Below are 19,962 nucleotides of genomic sequence, written 5' to 3' on the forward strand. Positions count from 1 at the left end.
TGATTGATCATGTCGATTTTTCACTGGCAGATTGGAGCCCTGTGATGGCGAGCTTGTGCAGTTGCACGTCTTATGCAGCTCTGGTTATTCAATTGGTGGTCTGTGCCATTTGACAGACTTCTGTGATCAATGTTCTTTGTAAATGTTAAGGCCGATACGGTTGATGGCGCCATCTTATTGGCATGATCTAGCTCAGCCCAGATGGTGCTGTGCGCACATTAACCTCACGGTGTGCGTGTGTGTATTGGTGCATGTAGGGAGGGCACAAACTCATCTTCTCACATTGGGGAAAACATGAGGCCACGTACTCAATCAGGAGGTGTCTGAATGTATTAAGGATTTAACCATTCTCCAGATCCACACTCCTTATCTTCTGCTCATAATAAGTAAAAAATATTTTTTCAACTGCAGGCTTGATGATGAATCTGTTCACTCTTAACCCGAGGCACACCTGCTCTAGCCTTACATTATCAATTCTGTATTACCAAATAGCAACACTAGCACATGGCTAATTAACATAGCGTTACCTAATGCAAGAAGCTATTTCTGGACCTATATTTACACTCATGCTTGGACCAACACATAGGACATTTTTCATTAAGACCTATCTTTATTTCACTCACAAACAGACTGTATGTAAAAGATGGACATAACCACCACCCATTATGTCTGTGAAGGTTCTCAGTCATCCAGGTCATCGTAGTCAAAGGAGCTTGCAAAGAAAAGCGTCTGGACTTCTTTAAGTTACTTGAAGACGTTTCACCTCTCATCCGAGAAGCTTCTTCAGTTCTAAGGTCAAATGGTGGACAGTCCCAGATATAAACCTAGTGGGAGTATCCCCCCACAGAGGGACAATGGCTGCCCCCACAGAGGGAGTATCCCCCCTCAATTGTCCCTCTGTGGGGGGATACTCCCACTAGGTTTATATCTGGGACTCTCCACCATTTGACCTTAGAACTGAAGAAGCTTCTCGGATGAGAGGTGAAACGTCTTCAAGTAACTTAAAGAAGTCCAGACGCTTTTCTTTGCAAGCTCCTTTGACCACCACCCATTAGTTAACAAGGTCATATAGTGAAGCCTCAAGCTGAGCATTTTTACTGTTGCCATTTTGGCTTTTTAAAGCAAGTTTGACTGGGAAACCCAGGGTACTGCAGGTGTGGATTGCCTAAGAGTTGTCCACAATATTACATGTGATACAACTGCCAGTTGCTAGGGAAAAATGTGTTATCCTTGCCTGGCTGGCAGTGGTTCCTGGCTCTCACTGGATTAAACTGGATGCAAAGAAGGTGCTGCACCAAAAACTTCCAAAGAGATTGCTTTGGTTGCTAGCAGATTGCCATAGTTGCTTGTAGTTTTTCATGCTTGTCTGTAAATACTGTGTACTAGTAGTACAACTTGGAAAAGTGCGACACAAATGGTAAATTGACTTCAAAATAGAATTGTTCCTTGGAACTACCAACGTGTTTTAAAATGTGCAACTTTTACTTTTAAGGCAAATTCTCTCCATCTCTGAATTGTGTTGCACTTTTCACTCTTTCTGATCTGATCTTTTGTACCTGGCTATAAACTTTTTAACATGAGAACTGAATCCACATTGGAGGCAGCCTCTAGTGGGACCTATTGGAACTGCATTCTTTGGCTTTGTTTTTCACCTGCAAATGTTGCCCTTTGTGTTGTATATGCTGCCTTCCAGATAGCTCGGAACTTTGCAGGAAGAGCAAGGAAAAACAGGATTTGTGTTGGTTCTTAGCAATGTAGAGCCATTCAGGTATCACTAGCAATACAGCATAATAATTGTTTATTTGCACTTAAAAACACTGCACAGGACATTTGTGGATAGAGCTTGGTCAGTGCTCGGTGCATAGCTTAGTTAGCGAGTCATGAATACACAACAGTGACAATATAAAGGAAAGGTTTTGCAGTTTTACTACTGTTTATGTCCAGTGCTGCCATCTTGGAATACTAACTCAGAGTTGCTGGGGTTGCTCTAGCTTTCCAAGTGGTAAAAGCTGAGGGAGTGTTCCAGATTAAAATTAGAACTGGGACTCGGAAAGTTAGACTTCCAACTTATTCAAGAACACAGTAATAGAATATGCGAGCCAATAGGACATTTGTTTGTCATAGACATCTATATTCAAGCTTTTTTAATTATGTAATCAGCAGAGTCGCCCCCTATTTGCCATTATTCAACTTTTTGACATTGTTAAGGCCATCTTTTATATACAGATCATGTTTTCACCATAAAACCTGGTTCTGTTTCCCTCACAGCTGTTTCGCTTAACTTTAACAATGCCTGTCTGAGAAACATAATGAGAGACAAAAGGGCAGAGGGGTGTATCGAAAATTTGTTGGTTTCAGAAACGTGTTTGACCCACGGAGCACACATTTGGGCTTTGTGTCTGCACGTGCCGTTTAATCACGTCTGCAGTAAATTACTGGATACAAGAAGTGCACTCATGGCAGTGTCTTGTGTTAGCGCCCATTGCCACTTATCCATGTTCTCTTTGTAATTGCTGTGCGGCCGCTGTAATGGGCACGGATGAGCACATAGATTCAAATGTCAGCTCCGATTTGTTGATGCTGTTTTGTTCTATTAGGCTGTGAGTAAATAATCCACTCTCGACACCCTGTGTTTAAATGTTATTAATTGGGGGGGCTGTTAATGACGGCGGAGACGTTGCATGAAGGTCTGATTAGTCCGCATGTCACAGCCGCTCCCGCTCAGTGTTGCCGGCTGGCTGCTCCCATCCATCGTGTTATTTCTGTTTATTTGCCGGTAGCACTTCTGGACATCCATTTTTAATGTGAGGTACGGTCAAAAAAAAGAAAAAAAGGAGGACTGGATCTTCTCCGTCTGCAGGAGCGCGTTAACTCACCTCACAGGTGTTTGTGCAGATGTGCGGGAGCGCGCGCGCACACGTTTGCGCGGAAGGGGCCCTCGTGCTGTTTGTTTTATGTTACAAGTATTTTATTTTTGTCAGTGAGAGTCGGCGCCGGCAATATGCGCCAGCTTAGATAAAAAGTAAATTGTGTATTATTAGGAGAGGGCACGCACTGCATGTAGTGTACTGTGCGAGTTGTGTGTATCTTCCTGTCCGTCAGGGTGTTATGTGGAGGCATATTTGAATTGTTACCATGGAAACCGAGCTCTGCCGTTACACAGGAACCCGGATGATTCTGTGCGTCTCTCCGCTCTCTCTCCCTCTCCTGCTGCTGTCACACTTCTTGTGGGATTTTAAACATTTTTTTTCATACTTTCTCTCCACTGCCCTCTCTGAGTGATTTCATCTGCTCATTTTCAGAAGTTCAGCCATTTTTATCCAACTTACTGTACACTATAGCTTTCACAAAACAAAAATAGACCCCAAAACATTTCATTAACCTCCTCCCCACCCTTGGTCCTTCTTTTATCATCTCATGGTAATCATGTCTTCTTTTAATCTTCCCTTCTTCCACCTTCCACGCCTCCCTCCTTCACTCCCTCCTTTGGGTTTCTTATTGCTGTTCCTTCCTCCACCTCCATCTCTTTTGTGTATGTCTCTATTTATTCTCTCCTCTCGCCCCTCTCTTCTCTCTCCTCTTCTCTCTGCTGCCTTCCTCCCACTCGCTTCCTCCTCCTCCTCTCTCTCTCTAGGCTCTGGTGTCTTCATGGAGAATTCAGCTCGTTTACAATTAGCATGTGCACCTGCAATTAAGCCTGACAAACCTCTGGTAATTAGACCTTTTAGACAAACTGTTTGGTTTTTTTTCTTTGGTATGTGGCGATCACATCCAGGCGGTTCGGCCTCTTTCTTTTAGCGCAGATTTGCTGGTTTCTGTCAGACATCAGCAGTGCTCACAACTTCTCTCTCCCTCTTTTGGTTTTTTTGGACTTTTATGCTATGGGTGCTGACTGTATCAGCTCCGCAACACACAGGCTGCTTGTTAAATAAAAGATTAGCAAAGGTGTTGTGTGAAGGAGGTAGAGAGACAAAGCTTTTTACTCTTACCCTTCATTTATCCTTCTCCTCAAGTGCTCCTTTGTGCTTAATTTAGAATAGAGGCATGAACATATACTCATCTTTATCTGTGCAGAAAATATGCCCAAATTTGCACTCCCTGTTCACTTGTATGTGTGCGCACTCAGAAACCACAATTCTCACATCAGGCTATGACTAATTGTGTTTCTCCCTGCCTGTCACCTCCCTCTGCTTACATCTTTCACCCCGCCTCTCCCTTTTCTATCTCTCCCACTTTCTTTCCCTTCGCCCCTCTTCCTTCCATGCTCGTCTCCGCTGTTCTTTGTACATGTGCTAATAGTAGCAGCGAATAACGGCAATAATACTGACTAACAGGTCTGCAGTTGACTTCAAAGATCAGCAAATGGGTCTCAGAGAGTTGAAGGGAGCGGCCAAAAAGACAGGTTTGGACTGCTAAGGAGAGAAAAGCAGTGGAAGCAGTGAGGGAGCGAGAGGGAGGGAGGGAGGGAGGGAGGGAGAGACACTCAGTGAGTGTCTAATGGTCACTTAGCCTGGCAGCAAGTCCATGAAGCTGTGAGGCTGTCAATCTGTCAAAATGCACCCAGTGCTATCATGACTCCCTTAAAACAGAGACGCACACACACTCACTTACACACACACAAACACACAAAACTCCCTCTCTTTCCTGCTCTGTCTTTGATGTGTGCCACAGGGTTCCTCCGAGGAAGTCACGGCACAGTGTAATGGATGTGGCATTGTCACTTGATGGTCTATGAGAGCTCACAGCCCTCTCTCTCTCTGTGAGGTTTTATTTCCAGCTATATGGGTCACTTAGCTTGTTCTGCGGTTAAAGGGTCAAATTTTCTGTATTTTGATAGCCTGGCCAGAACTGGGCTTATTAGCCTTATCCTTAACATAAAGCAAAGAGCAAAGGCATTATTACTGCTCTGGAGTCCAGTGGCAGCATGCTTTACACCACCGGATTCGGCACTTTACATTGTGCTTGGTGATTTAAGGCTTGAATGCAGCTGCTTGGCCATGGAAACCTATTCTATGAAGGTCTCTACACACTGTTCTTCAGCAAATCTGAAGACCGCATGAAGTTTGGAGGTCTGTAGCGATTGACGGAGCAGAAAGTTCTGAGATTTTATGTGACCTACCACTTCATGGCTGAGTTGCTGTTGTTCCAAATCTGATCCACTTTGTTATAATAGCACTAACCGTGGACTCTGGAATATATAGTGGTGAGGAAATTTAATGATTGGATTTGATGCACAGGTGGCATCCTTTCATGGTACCACGCCGGAAGTCACTGAGCTCCTGAGATCGACCCATTCTTTTACAAATGTTAGTAGAAACAGTCTGCATGCCTAGGTGCTAAATTTTATACACCCGTGGTCTTGGGAATAATTGGAACATCTGAATTCAGTGATTTGGATGGGTGAGTGAATACTTTTGGCAATATAGTGTATGTCCGGCAAGCTTAATGGCGAGTTACTGGCCCGTTTGAAAGGAAAGCTGTAGTGAGACTGAAAACAGATGTCGGCAAACTGTGGAGTGTATTTAGGAACATTTGTGCAAACTTTTGGGAAAAAATATTACGTTGGACACAATTTCAAGTCCTTAAGTTGTGAGGTGAACTGAATCCTAGCCCTGTTGCCAGGGGTTGTCCTTTCTCAAACAGCAGGACCTTGGCAACCCATGCCAAAACAGCTCAGGTATTTACACCTTCAATATGCAAGATGTTGACTGTGAGATCCAGCTGCTTACAAGCTTAATAAAAGAGTGTCAAAAAGCTGACTCGCAGGCCAGAATCAACCTACAAAAGGGTCCAATCAAGGTCACTGGATGGAATTGCAGAGAATTAGGCTACACCTTTTGGCTTTTTCCTGTATTTTGCATCAGGAAGCACTCGGTTGCAAGAAAAGATCACATCCCAAGAGCAGAATGATTTATCTCCGGGAATTATTATCTGCGTTACTGTCAGTTTTACAGCGTCCTTTCTACCCAACCACCGAAGTAAGACAGCTAATTCGAGAAGCCGTGCAAACGCATTTTTGTTTTATGACAGTAATGTTTCTTTGTAATTACAGCAAACCGACAGGTAAACTGAGTTATATTGTTGAAGTTTCTCTTATGTTTTTTTGCAAAGCTGAAAAAATGAGAACATGATGATGATAAACTTTGCAGGCTGTTCATGACCTGTTTTGCAAATTGATGTGTCATTGACTGTTTTTCTGAATGTACTGTGATCTGATATGTCCCAGCTCTTGACGTGGGCTGTGGTTACTGTCATTTTCTGCAGGTGGTCGTGTTTTGCATCATCACTGTTGTGTATTAATTAATTTATATTTCAGTTCATATTTAAAGTGTTAAACATCATTTTTCGGATGTTTTGCATTTATCTTCTCTTTCTGTCTCTGTTCTCTTTGCCTCCAGGGACGGCATTTACACTCCTCCACAATGCTTGTCAGCCTCCACCGTTCTCACTCCCATCTTCAGGACAAGCAATTGATCTCCCCCTCCTCCTCCTCCACCCATCCTCCCTCTCCTCCTCCAGACCGGTCATCCTATCACCCTTATCCGTGCCCTCGGCTGACGCTGCCTTTCCGCTCTCTGTCCTTCTCTCTGCTCCTCCTCTCCATTGTCCTCTTGCCCGTCTGCGAGTCCCGCAGGGGCGGAGGTCCAGGAACTGGGCCTGGAGGTTCCCCAGGGGGACAAGGAGGCCAGAGGGGAGGCAGCAACCAGAGGGGTGTAGTTATCCCTCCGCATTACTCCCCCGGCTCTCCAGCACTTCCCCCCATCAGTCCCAAGTTGATCAACTCGCTCAGCATTGCTGTCATCCTGGTGGGCAACTCTAGTGAAGTAGCCTTGGGGGCTGGACTTGAGAAGGAGGACTTCCTCCACATCCCGTATCCTCCCAAAGTCGAGGTGGTCACCATGAACGAGACCGACCCCAAAAGTATCATCAATCGGATCTGCGCTCAAATGACAAGGAACCCACTGCAAGGCGTCGTGTTCGGTGATGACACAGATCAGGAGGCCATCGCTCAGATCCTGGACTTCATCTCTGCGCAGACACACATCCCCATACTGGGCATCAGAGGAGGATCTGCCATGGTCATGGCTGCTAAGGTAGGAGAACTCGGCTGAGCGCATCAATGCTTTGATCCACAGTCCACTATAATCGGGAACAAATATTAAGGTGAAGGGAAAAGAGATATACCTCATCCTGCAGTAGAATAATGTCTCCTAGATACAATTTAGAGTAATGTACTTACAACTAATAATATAATTCCCGTGCAGGTTTCTAGATTAATCATATCAGCTGCAATAATTCCAGTCAAAATTCACTGAAAGAAAACAAATAGCTGAATCATTTTTTCTGAGATAATGAACTGTTTTTTTTTATGAGTGTGAAGTCTGTCAGTAGTATCATTTGTTAATTTGTCCTTGTACTTTTGTTGCATCAGCCCCTCAGTGCTCGGTGCTGCTTCTTATTCCAAGCCAACTCTCGACTGATTGATTTTGCTGTTAATAGACCCCCCCCCCCCCCCGGCCCTCCGAGCCTGACGTCACATCGGAGCTCCTGACAGCGAGTCGACTCAACGTTCAAAGCACTCACAGTGGGAAACAAAAGAGTACATAATAAGTCAAAAAAACATCTCTGTGGGACTGAGATACACGAGATTTGGCACAAACTGGGCTGCACAAGTAGAATCCATAACCCCGAAAGAACAGGTTTGAAATGTAGCCTCAAAGATGTCGTGTTAATAGCCTTTTAAGTTTCTCACAGAGGAATGGCGGGGTCCGTACAAGCGTGCAGGAGGAGTTTTTAAAAATTTTGTTTTTAGTTTTTTTTAATTAACTTTTAGATGCATGCTTGCTGTGGAGCGCACAGTAGATTCAACATATTGTTTGTTACCAAGTGCAAAAGTTTCTGTTGACCTTGTTATAGTTTGGAAAAACAAATCTTACCTTCCAGCCACATATCTATTAGTGGAATAAGTTGAGTGTGTTTTTTTAAGTGTATTGAACATTTTTAAAAGTCCTGAAAGTTTTATCGCAGTACTGCATTATGTTAGAGGCTGGTGAGGACTTTAAGGAAATGACACCAATTAAATCAGGGATTCGGGCCGGCTCGGAAAAGCTCCATTGCCCATAATTTTTTAAAACTCACATAAAAGTCAAACCACTGTATGCTCATACTGATTGAAAACCCCCGATAAAAAAACTGTAAATATTATCATGCAATAAATAGCACATGCATTTTTCTCTACTGCATACTTGCAATTTTTCAGAGATGAAAATAATCATTAGAAAAAATTACAGATAGATTGCTTAAAACTGCTGCAGTTAAAGACTTTACATTAGCAGCTCTCGTGTGTATTGTGAACATGTAAATTCTCCACCACCAACCTGAACAGTTGCTACACGGCAGGATGGATCCGTGTTTTCACCCTGCCACCTAAATGTTGCGGCAGAAATAGAGATCCATCAGACCAGGCAATGTTTTTCAAATTTTCTGTAGACCAGTTTTGTGAGACTTTTAGATCGAGTGTCCCGTTCTTCTACTGCTGAAGCCCATCTGCTTCATGGTCCAGTATTTTTTAAATTCAGTGCTCTTCTGCATACTTTGGTTGTAGTGAGGGTGTTTTTTGAATTACTGTTAAAAACAGTTTGTAGATCAGCAGCTTCTAAAATACACAGACTAGCCTGCCTGGCACCAACAACCTTGCGACATCCAGATTCACTTAAATCCCTCTATTCTGATGCTCAGGTTGAGCTTCAGCAGCTCGGTTAGGCCAGGGGTTGCTGCCACGAATAGCAGCAAGACCCAGCACAGAACACAGCAGACATCAAAAACAACAGCAGATATTAAGTTAGACACAGCATGAAAACAAGAAGCTGGAGTGGAGGTGGGCTGCAAAGTAGCTTGCAGATATGCATCAACTGTAGGCAGGCTAAAGTGACTTAAAATACCACAACTTAAATAGCAATCCATTAGAACTGGGTATTGATTGAGCTTGAGCTGAACTGAAATCGGCCTGTTATGGCTGTTGTGGCTTGAATTTGTGCCTGCTTGAACTGATTCTGTGCTCGAATATGTTTATTATGGATCATAAAATCCCCGAAAACAGCAAGTGAGTTTAATATAATCTGGAAATCGCATCTTGTGCCTTGACTTGTTGCTTCGAAGAACATTTTCAATCAAGGATACCTCTCAATTTGAGTAAACAAAGAATCAAATGAATGCTCCAAATCAAAGAGAGCTGCTTTAATGTCCTTGCAAGAAGGAGCTCTCTCCAGTGAGAAACACTCAGAGCCTACGCAGCCTTTTCTTCCCCGCTTCTCTAAAAGACAGTTGCATGGACGCTGCGTAGAGAAAGAATACAATGAAGAGATGATACTGAAGAGATGAAGACAGAGCGAACAGAATAAACAAGTGGGGGGGGGGGGGGGGGGTTGAAGGTTATGACATAACACAACGTGTGTGGGTGTGAAGGAGGAAGAGGAGTTTGCTTAACCTATAATTATCGCATTTTGCAGCTGACAGGGAGACAGAGGCCACAGGCTGAGAGTGACAGAGGCGAAAGGATTGATAAGAGTGTGAGAGTCATGTAAAAGCACTGCTGAGGAAATGCGACGCATGAGAGAGGAATGTGTGCGTGCGTGCGTGTGTGTGTGGGTTAATGCATTTGATGCTGAACACAGTTTTTCAGGAAATCTCAGCAGTTTCTCATTCTCAGTGATTACCGCTCACTTGGCTCGTTCTCCTTAAACCTTTATTCTTCTTCTGCTTGTTGTCAGTCACACACACACGAGGGGGTGAATGCAGTGGATACGGTTGGCACGGCAACCACTTGCTTATACATTTCCCTCTACGTACTATATAAAAGCAATTAGTGTGAGATAGAGGAAAGCAATGATTATTTCTGAGTCTGACAAAAGCAGAGCTGAAAGAGAAAAGGTCATGGCTGCTAAAGATGTGGCGGTGGGTGAGGTTTTGAATTGAAAGATGAAAAGATTAACGCTAAAAAAAAAACAAGGTTAAAAATGCAGAGAGGATCCAAAACAGGCCAGCGAGACTAAGAGGAAAAGTGATTTGCCTTTCAGTGGCGTAAGTTCAAATTTTTAAAGTGGCTGGATTTTATTTTGAACTGTGCAGTCACACAAACCATTAAAAATTGTCCCGTTTTTCCGATTTAGATTCATTTAATCTGTGTAGATTCATGCAAACAACAGCTGTGACACTTTGCAAACTAGTGTAAAATAAATTACTGAATTGTATTCGTGGACCAAATTTGTTGCGGCTCCAGTCTTTGAAAGAGCTGCAAGGTCAGCCTTGAGCAGTACGTGTTGTTGGATGTGGTGGCAAAAGTCACAAGATCTTCAGCTTTGAGAGTTTTATACTTAAATTTTGTTTTCATTCAGTGGTTAGTTAGGTTTAGGCAGACAAAAAAGAATTTGCTGAGAGCAAGAAGCCAAAACTTTGTGGTTATGTTTTGTTGAAGCTTGTGGAAAATATTTTATCTTCAAGTTTACCTGTGTGATGAGTTCCTTCGGGGAATAATCTCAGGAATGCAAGTGCAAAATCATGCTTGAAGCAGTTTTATAAAGATATATTTTTGGGGTTTTATCCTTCATGGGTATAAATGGAATGGTACTTATATAGCGCCTTTCTACTCAATTCAGCACTCAAAGCACTTTCTACTGCAGGTCTCATTGACCCAGTCACACACACACACACACACACACACACACACTCATCCTTTTTATCTTTCTTATAGTCACACACACAAACTCGCACTCATGGATGTAACTCGGGGTTCGGTATCTTGCTCAAAGATTATTGGGCATGTGGCCGGAGAATCAGGGATCAGCCCGATTGGTATTTAAACTGCTCTAACACCTGAGTCACTGGAAAGACGACAGGAAGCTGGGAGGAAGAAGTAGTAAAAAGCCTCTCTTGGAAATCAGTTAAAAATTATGTTGTCACTCCTGCACAGTAACAAATAGCTTTATGAGCTGTCATAAGACTGGGGTGAACATTTTGGTTTTCTAATAATTTCTACTCCAGGAGGCAAATAAATTTTGCATTTGATGTAAGTTTTCATCAGTAAACTGGGATTACTGTGTTGTAAATATTCCAAACCACTGACATTAATGTCTCCTTTAACAGTGGCGTGCTACTGCCACATCGGTTTTTTTAGATTTTGGTCAGTTCCTTAACATAAAAATTCAAGTAGCACCACTCTGACCTGAGGTTTTATAGTTTGAGGAGAGGACCAGCCTGGAAAACCTTACATATATGGCAAAAGTAATGGAGCCATATATACACCTAAAGGACTCGTGACTTTTATGTACTATGCACCTCAGCACTCCATGACAACACTCTTTAACTTTACTGATAGTTGATCGTGGATTGTCTAAGAAGAAATAGATTTTAGAGACTGATTTGTTGCAGTGGTGCCATCCAACTACCAAACCAGTGACCTCTCAAAACCGACGCCGTTCTTTCATAAATGTTTATAAATGCAGGATATACGGCTTGGTGCATGATTTTATACACTTGTGGCAAGGCATGGAGATGAAAACCCGATCGGTTCAGCTTTTAATGGCCCAGTGTCTCGGCACAACAGACTGGTGACCTTCACCATCACAGTGTGCATTTATTTCTGTGAACTTATTTATGTCTTTTTTTAAACCAAACCCTGACCTTCTCCTAAACCTAATCAGCTAGTCAGTGAGGTAAATCGAAACAAATGTGAGTGAAATCGAAACACCTCTGCAACCCCTCCTCTTCTTGTACTGGCTTTGCTGCTCGTTCAAAAAAGGAGCTCTTAACAGTTCACATGTGTGAACTGTTGAAGACCTCTGACTTAGTTTAAAGCAGCTGGCAATAGATACAGGAAGTCGAAAAGACCAAACTAGAAACACAACAAGTTGCAGAAACATGTGTTTACATGTTTGTGCAATTATGTCTGCAAAAAAGCAGCTGGATGTCAGGTTTAGTGATGGAGGACCCCAAATGCAGACTCATAGGTTGGTGTCAAATGAAAAAAAGCTTTATTAAAGAAGGAAACCTGGTCCATAAGGAATCACAGGACCTCCAGACATACACACAGAGAGCTATGAAACGAGACGACAGGAGTAGTAACAGTACAGGAAAAGGATGATACGGAAAAAAATAAGGGGAAACAAGGGTTGTAAACACATACAAGGTAATTATGGAGATGGAAACACCAGGAAACACAGCTGTAACTAATCGGGAAAACTTGGAATGGGAAGCAAAACTAAATACAATGTACATGACACAGGAGAGAATCAAAAATCAAACAGGATGTCAGGTTTGCTGTGTGGCAGGAAGAGTAGGACTAACTATAGGAGACAAGAGATTAACTAAAAGAGACAGTTTTATTGCTGTTAGAAACAATGAATTAGGTTCTAGTAGAAACAATTAGTACCTACTCCGATCAATTTGCCACAGTTTTCAGGGTTTTCCATCAGGTCATAGTACCTGCTTAGCTGGTGTTCCAAGCGATCCGAGCAAGTACTAAAATACGACATTGTCAGACAGCATTCGACTGATTGACTGGTCAGTGGCGTCACTTGATGAGGTATGAGAGCATCTCGTTCACAGAAATTAAAACCACCATTTTTGAAACCCAGCAACGAGGGAAATGGCTACAAAAAACAACGCGTTGGACCGAGAAGTCACAGACCAAGCAGCAGGTATATCGTTGCCTCGAATTTTTAGCATTGGTCTCATATACTAATTACGTCACAGGGGCTTGGACGTGTTGCTATAACAACAAGCACGCACATTAGGTGGTATAAAAAACCAGTCGATCTGATTTGAGCTGTGGTGAGTCGATCCGAGTAGGTACTAATAGAAAAGGGGCTTAAAGCAACAAGGGAAGCAAAACTGAACATAATGCACTCAAGGCGGGAGACTATCAAAATAAAACAGGAAGTAACAAACACAGAAACCAAGACTAAAAGACACAAGTGAACAGAATGGAGATACAGAAGGGGATGAACAACCTCCCATTAACTTAAGGCACAGATCATGGAACAGAGCTACAACATCATAACAGAAAGCCTGAATGTCAACAATACAGAATATAGAACTATATAAAGATACACAAAACTAGAAAACTCCAAACTATGACACAGGAAGAGCTAAACAAGAGAACATCAGTGACAGAGACTTAACTATGCACAATGGACACGAGGGAGGGAGGGTAAATATCATAAACAGTAACTGGAACAAAAGCACAAAGCTGAAAACTGAATAAACAAACTAAGAATCAAACTGAAGATAAGCGATAATCAACGCAACTTAGAAATCCAAAAACACAAAATGCTGGCTCAAGACCCAGGACCATAACACGGAGAGGTTTTCCTGCATCAGTAACTTAGTTCTCATACTGTAACCAGTCAATTCCCTCTCAGACAGTAGATGTCTAATCTGTTGTTCCTGCTGAAGCCTTTAATTTATTTCAAACTTTAGAGCAAGCCACTCGATTTCTCAGAAACTGGTGAAAACAGCACTAGACATGCTTGTCCTCTTTATCGCATTCAGTCTTTTAAACGAGACTCCTCCACATGCATTACAGTCTATATTGAGATGATGCGAGCAAATAATAAACTGATCTCATACTTTGCAGAGTCCTTGGCTTTATTTCCCTTTCCAGTACTTCATTGTAATGAAACTGTGACAGTTGCAGGTAGGCCCATTATGCACCAAACCATTTGCACGCTTCCATTTAGCCATTAATTCAGTGTGTGCCATGTGTTGGTATTGGCATAATAGGGCGACAGAGTTGGTCCTGGCCCGCACTCAACTGTGGCTCTGGAGACTAATGAGGTCTTTCAGATCTATTGTTGGGACTTAAGCTGTGTGTCTGTGCATGCATGTGGATACGTCGAGCATGCTGGTGTTCAGTGATAATAGCCTCTTTGCCTGTGTTTGGGGAGATTACAGCAGTTGTCTGCGCCACAAACAAGGTACCTAGAGGCATACAGCATCCAGATACTATTTGTCATAAATGGTCTGCTTGTCTTAAAGGTGATTTTTTTTTTTTTTGCCCAGTCTTTTGTTGCTCTATTCAATACTTCTTACTGTGTTTTTTTTAAACCCATACAGGGGCCTTGCAGCTTGCACTTCGTGCTTGTTTAACGTCAGCCTCTCTTGGGTGAAAAACTGTCTGTCAGGTGGGCAGTAATACAGCACATGGATGAATGGGCTGCTGTGCTGTGGCTTCGTGGTTTGTCCATTTGAAAGAAATGTAAACTTCTTTGTATAAGAAGAACAAGCTGCTTTTGTATCTCCTCAGGATAAAAAAACAAAAAACTCGTTTTTTTATGCAGACCTAGCTCTCTCTGCCATTGAAAACTGATTCACTGCTCCCTGATTGATTACTGCAATTATACACCCTCTCTATCTTAAAATAGGCATTCTTTTCAGAGAAGCATGTGTGGACTTCTTGTAAGGCAGACATGATCGGAGAAGTAAATTATCTTCCGGACTTGTTTGGCCACTTTGTCTGACATTAGTAAGGCCAACTGCTAGCTGTACAGTGATGCGTGTCCTTGCCAATCTGTTGCAGCTGATGATTTTTTGAGCCAAGGGTGCACTCTGTTTCCTCATGCGATTGTTCTCATTCCCAGTTTGTGGTTTTATGGGTGCTGTCCTTTCATCCTGCGTGCACCAGGTATCCCATTATGCTTGCTAGTTGTACATGAGGGGATAATGGGCTACCACCGTAATGCCCCCTTTTGCAATTAGTTCAAATCCAGAAAGGCAAGAGAATTAAGGCGCAAACTACAATAACAAACTGCATGTATGCCTATTATCACTTATAGCTCATCAGCTTTCCTGTTTTTGTCACTTTCATTTTTAAATCCTATTTCTTCATTTACTCATTTCCAAAAAATAGGCAGAATATAATCATTAACACAGGGCATCTGTAACGTGGAAAGCCAATTTGTGCAGGAGATGTCTGCAATCAGTCTCACAAATGACACAGGCGGGAGTGTCGGCCCCATTTGTGTAGTGTCACCGCAACAAAAATGCTCCATATTTCTGATGTAACTTCCACAACTGATGCTGATGCACTTGTACTGCAGTGATACAGCCGGTTTACAAAAGCAAGTCTGAACAAGACTTTTCTTGTCAGTTGGAGCCGCTGGCCCCAATTCAGATTTTATCTGTGGCATTACCTTTTTTTGGATTGTTTTTATTTGGGCACGTTAGGGTTACTTTGTAGGCTTGCACAGTGAAGAAAAGAAGTGACTGGATTTGGATGGGGTAAAACAACAGGCACGCTTCAGTAATGATTACTCTATTCATTCTCTCTCTGTAAAACGAATCCCATCCTATTAGAGCTTTAAACATACTTTTCTCTCTCGCTCACTTTGTCTTCGTGACGTACCGTGGCAGTCTGCATTTGATTGATGTCCCTATTTTCCTAGCCTAGCTGTACGTTTAACCCTTTACCAGTCTAACAGATGGAGGCTGTGATAGGGAATAAATCTGCCTTGAAATAATCCTGCTTGACAGTCGTTCTTCTGGCCTTCGACAGCTGAATTTAGGTACTGTATGAGGACATGAGTGCCTGAATCTCAAAGCTAAAAATCAAGGCATCCCAGTCTAATCTGAGGTGTCGTGAAACAACAAAGCCTGAAGCTGGTCTTTCGTAGTGAATCGCAAATGGAAAGGAGTTAATTAAATCTGTAATGACGTCCAGGTAGTTTTTTCAGGGTGAGTTTAGTGATTTGGTTTTTAAAAGCCCGCAGCTGCAGCTCAATTTTCAGACCTGTCTCCTACAGTTTGCATGTAAAATGGGACACGGTCTGACGCACGTGTTTTTGGTCCAAATGAGGCAAAAAATTAAAGGAACATATCAGATAAGTTGAAAAATGTTCACTGACAACTTACTTTAGATATTTTCCCCACAATGCCAGCACAAGCCCGCTTATGCCAACAATATTTAGATCACTTCTAAAAAGAAGAAAAACAGTATTATATTAACAAAGTGAAATCTTTGCACATGTAATCCATTTACACCACTTATTGCAATATTTAAGTGAGTAAAAACTGGATTTTGGAGAATCCCTCTGCTCATCCTTAAAAAACAACTGCGGAGTGGAGGATAAAAGTGGGAAACCTAAAAATCTATCTACAGCAGATGAACGGTATCTGAAAATCATACCTCAAGAAATACAAAACAAAATCCACCTTCTCACTGGAGGATACATAGACTGCAACTTACACGACATCACCCATTTATCTGTCGCATCAATTTAATTTTTGCTATCCATCAAGAGTCTGACAGCAAAGTAATAGATCAGATGCCGAAGTTGATACTGTACTCCTTTAAGGATGATATGTAGTTTGAGGGGCTACACATATATATCACAGCATTGCCTAACATAGGACAAATACAATATAGTGCAAAAGTCTTGTGCTACCACTCATTTATCAGTCATTATTCATGAATTGCTGAGCAGCTTACCAGAGTCATTGTCTGCAGTGAGAATTTTCTGCATCATCCAGTAGTTGCAGAGCGGATTCAGTCCATGCTGACTCATGAAGAGACTAAGGCCTCAGTCACAAAGGCCTAGAAATCAGTCAGTGACTCCTGGCAGCCTTGGGTCATAAGGGAAAACTGTAGGTTCCCTGACAGGTTGGTGAGTGGTTCCCTGAGGTTGCTGGCTGTCAGCAGTTGAAATCAGTCTGAAGAGGGTTCTACATGAAGAACCACCTTGAAATTGCTTTGGTGACAAGGAAATAGCCACAGTCAACCATAGTTTGCTTGAAAGAAACTAACTTGACAAAGACTCACTCAGACCAGAAAAGGAGAACTGAGTTATTATTTTATTATTATTCTAGATCAGCCAAACGGAGGTATATTTAGTAGGCTGATATACACTGCTGTGAAGAATTGTGGCCTAAACATAATAACTTGTTCTGCCACCTTTGGCAGCAAGAACTCCAATCTCGCATTTGTGATAACTGGGAGCAAGTCTTTCACATCACCGTGGAGAAATTATTGCCCACTCTTCTTTGTTTTAACTCAATCACATCAGAGGATTTTTGAGCGTGAAAAGCCTGTTTAAGGTTATGCCAGAGCATCTCAGTCAGATTTAAGTCAGGACTGTGACTAGACCACTTTCAAGGGTGGACTTGCTGGTGTGTTTCTCATCATTGTCCTGCTGCATAACCTGACATCTGCTTGAGCTTCAGGGCATGAACTGATGGCCGGACATTTTCATTCAGGATTTTCTGCTAGACAGCAGAATTCATGGTTCCATCAAATATGGCTAGTTCTCCATGTCGTGAAGAAGCAAAGCAGCCTCAGACCATAACACTGCCATCACCATATTCAACTGTTGCTATATTGCATTTTTTATGAAGTGCTGTGTTCGTTTTATGCCACGTGTAACGGGACTTAAACCTTCCAAAAGGTTCAACGTTTGTCTCTTCAGTCCACAGAATATTTTCCCCAAAATTTTGGGGGTCATCAAGATTTTTTTTTAGCAAATGTGAGACAAGCCTGTGTTTCTTTTTGGTGAGCAGTGTTTTCTTCCTTGAAACTCTCCCATGGATGCCATTTTTTGCCCAATCTCTTTCATATTGTTGAATCATGAACCCTGATGTCAACTGAAGCAAGTGAGGCCTGCAGTTATTAAATGTTGTTCTGGATTCTTTTGTGACCTGCTGAATGAGTCATCGATGCACTCTTGGAGTAATTCTGGTAAACCTTCCCACTGCTGGGAAGGATTTGCAACTGTTCCAAGTTTTCTCCGTTTGCAGCTCTCACCATGGTTGACTGGCTTTCCAGAGCCTTAGAAATGACTTGTTGATGACTTTGTTTCTCAGCTGTTCTTGAGTTTCTTTCGAATGTGGCATGGTGTGTTGCTTGTTGAGCTCTTTTATAATAATAATAATAATAATAATGGATTGGATTTATATAGCGCTTTTCAAGGCACCCAAAGCGCTTTACAATGCCACTATTCATTCACTCTCACATTCACACACTGGTGGAGGCAGCTACTTTTAGCCTACTTTACTTTGTCAGATGGGTTCTATTTAAGTAAATTATTGATTTAGCACGACTGGTAGATCTCAGGCCTGGGTGTGGCTGGATTTTTATGCTCGTTGTGCTATTAAAATAATTACTACTCAATCTTACTAAAGATATTGTTCTAACTTATCATCAACTGTAAGCTACTACTCAAAAAACAAAAAACGTAACCATTATTTTCTAGTATTAATTTGCAGACTTTTAAAGTAGAGTATTTCCTCTGCCTCGGAGGTTATGTTTTTGGTAGCATTTGCATGCATGCGTGTCAAGTTTTGAATAAATCCTGATAAAAACTAGCAATGTAGAGTCGAATCATGTTAACAATCCACTAAAATTTGGCTTACATCCACCACAGTCTTCAAGGTCAACTTAATGACATACTGAAAATAGACACAAAACATAGAGACTGTGATTGTTACGAGTGTGGTGTGTCAACATATAGAAAGTACTTGTATAAAGATTTAAAATATAATGTCACATTTGACCTCTGACATTTCACATCTGTCTTTCTTCCCAAAATGTGTTATATCTTTAAATAACGTGTTGTAAAGAGGAAGACTATGAGCTGCCTAGTTAGTTAAAAATACACTATTGTATAATATTATATAATCAGCTTAAGCTATTCATGTCCACTTATTTACAAATCGATACCTATTATCCATTACCCACTCCTACATAATGTTTGTGTAGTCGGAGAAAACATCTGTCATGCTCTTATCTAATTTTTACTGCACGACAAACTTCTTAAAGTACATTAAAAAAACAAAGAAAACAAAATGAATATATATAAAAATACAATACTGTTCCTTTATAAGTACATACTGTGCAGGGAGCGAGCTGCCTTGGTGGAGGTTTGCACTCTCAGACTGCTTCTTGTTTTTTAAATTAAAGTCTACAGTTTGGTTGTCAAGCGTCTAACCAAATCATTGTGTTACTTGCTTAAATTTAACCACGTGCCCCCCTTCTTCTCTGCCGGCTCACTCAGTAGGGCTCCTGGTAATTTCTTTGCTGTGGTCACTTTTCCTGTTTTAAAACATATTTATGGGAAATAAAATGGTCTGTATAATTTATTTCAATGAGCCCAAGTTGTAATTTACCATCTAATTCCTTCTCCTAATGTGTTGAAATCCCAGCTGAATACTCGTGCATGAGTGATTCTACCTTGGCTCATTATGGCCAGCACAGTTCTGCTTTCTTACAGCTTACATGCAGCGGCAGCAACAGAAAACATTCAAGCTGCCAGTTTGTGGAGCTAAAAATTTAATGTCAGCGCTGTTTCCTGACAGTGGGCCACTTAGATTGTTTTCAAAGCGCTCCCAGGATGAGACAGATTTACTCATACCGCTTCAAGCACTTTCTCTCTAACACAAACAAGGGACCGCGGGCATCGAGGTTCAGGTAAAAGGCGGTGTGCGGCTAAAGTGTTTTATCCCATCGCTTCCTCATCCCGTTTCATCTCCTCATCTTCATCTTCTGTACGGGGGTCTTTGAAACAACATACCATAGACTGTTTACGAATGTGGTCCCACACTCACTGTCCTATGATATCAGGCCGCGCGCACACAATGAGCTCGGTCTCTACTCTAAGTTTTTCTTGATAAATTTCTACATTTTAATTGTGCCCTTCAAATGAGCTGCAAATCCCCCTTTTCCTCTCGCTTTCTCTTTCTCTCCCTCCTTGTCTTTCTTCCCGTTTAATGAGTTCGTTTTATCAGCCGCTGCGCTGTGCGTGGACAGTATGAGTAATTTTCGAGATCACAGGAGACTTCTCTGCATTGCACTCAGTTACAACAGGTTGTCAGAAGGCTTTGGGAGCCTCACTTGGCTTCTCCCTGCCAGCAGTAACTATCCAGCTTTTTAGCATTCCAATAAATGAGGCCTAATTACCCGGCTAATCTTATTAACTA

At 42.0% G+C, this 19,962-nt stretch overlaps 1 protein-coding gene across 5 annotated transcripts in view; it reads left to right on the forward strand.

The window, feature by feature from the left end:
• The window catches only part of grin2bb (glutamate receptor, ionotropic, N-methyl D-aspartate 2B, genome duplicate b), a 139,069-nt gene that overhangs the window by 24,200 nt on the left and 94,907 nt on the right, over nucleotides 1–19,962 (forward strand). For all 5 annotated transcript variants that reach the window (XM_084931136.1, XM_084931133.1, XM_084931132.1 and 2 more), the window contains exon 3: nucleotides 6,399–7,094. In XM_084931136.1, the coding sequence (XP_084787262.1) occupies nucleotides 6,399–7,094 (696 nt within the window). The remainder of the gene's footprint in view (nucleotides 1–6,398; nucleotides 7,095–19,962) is intronic.

This window comes from Perissodus microlepis, chromosome 6, assembly GCF_051167445.1.
Source record: "Perissodus microlepis isolate ML-2025 ecotype Zambia chromosome 6, ASM5116744v1, whole genome shotgun sequence".
NCBI lineage: Eukaryota > Metazoa > Chordata > Actinopteri > Cichliformes > Cichlidae > Perissodus > Perissodus microlepis.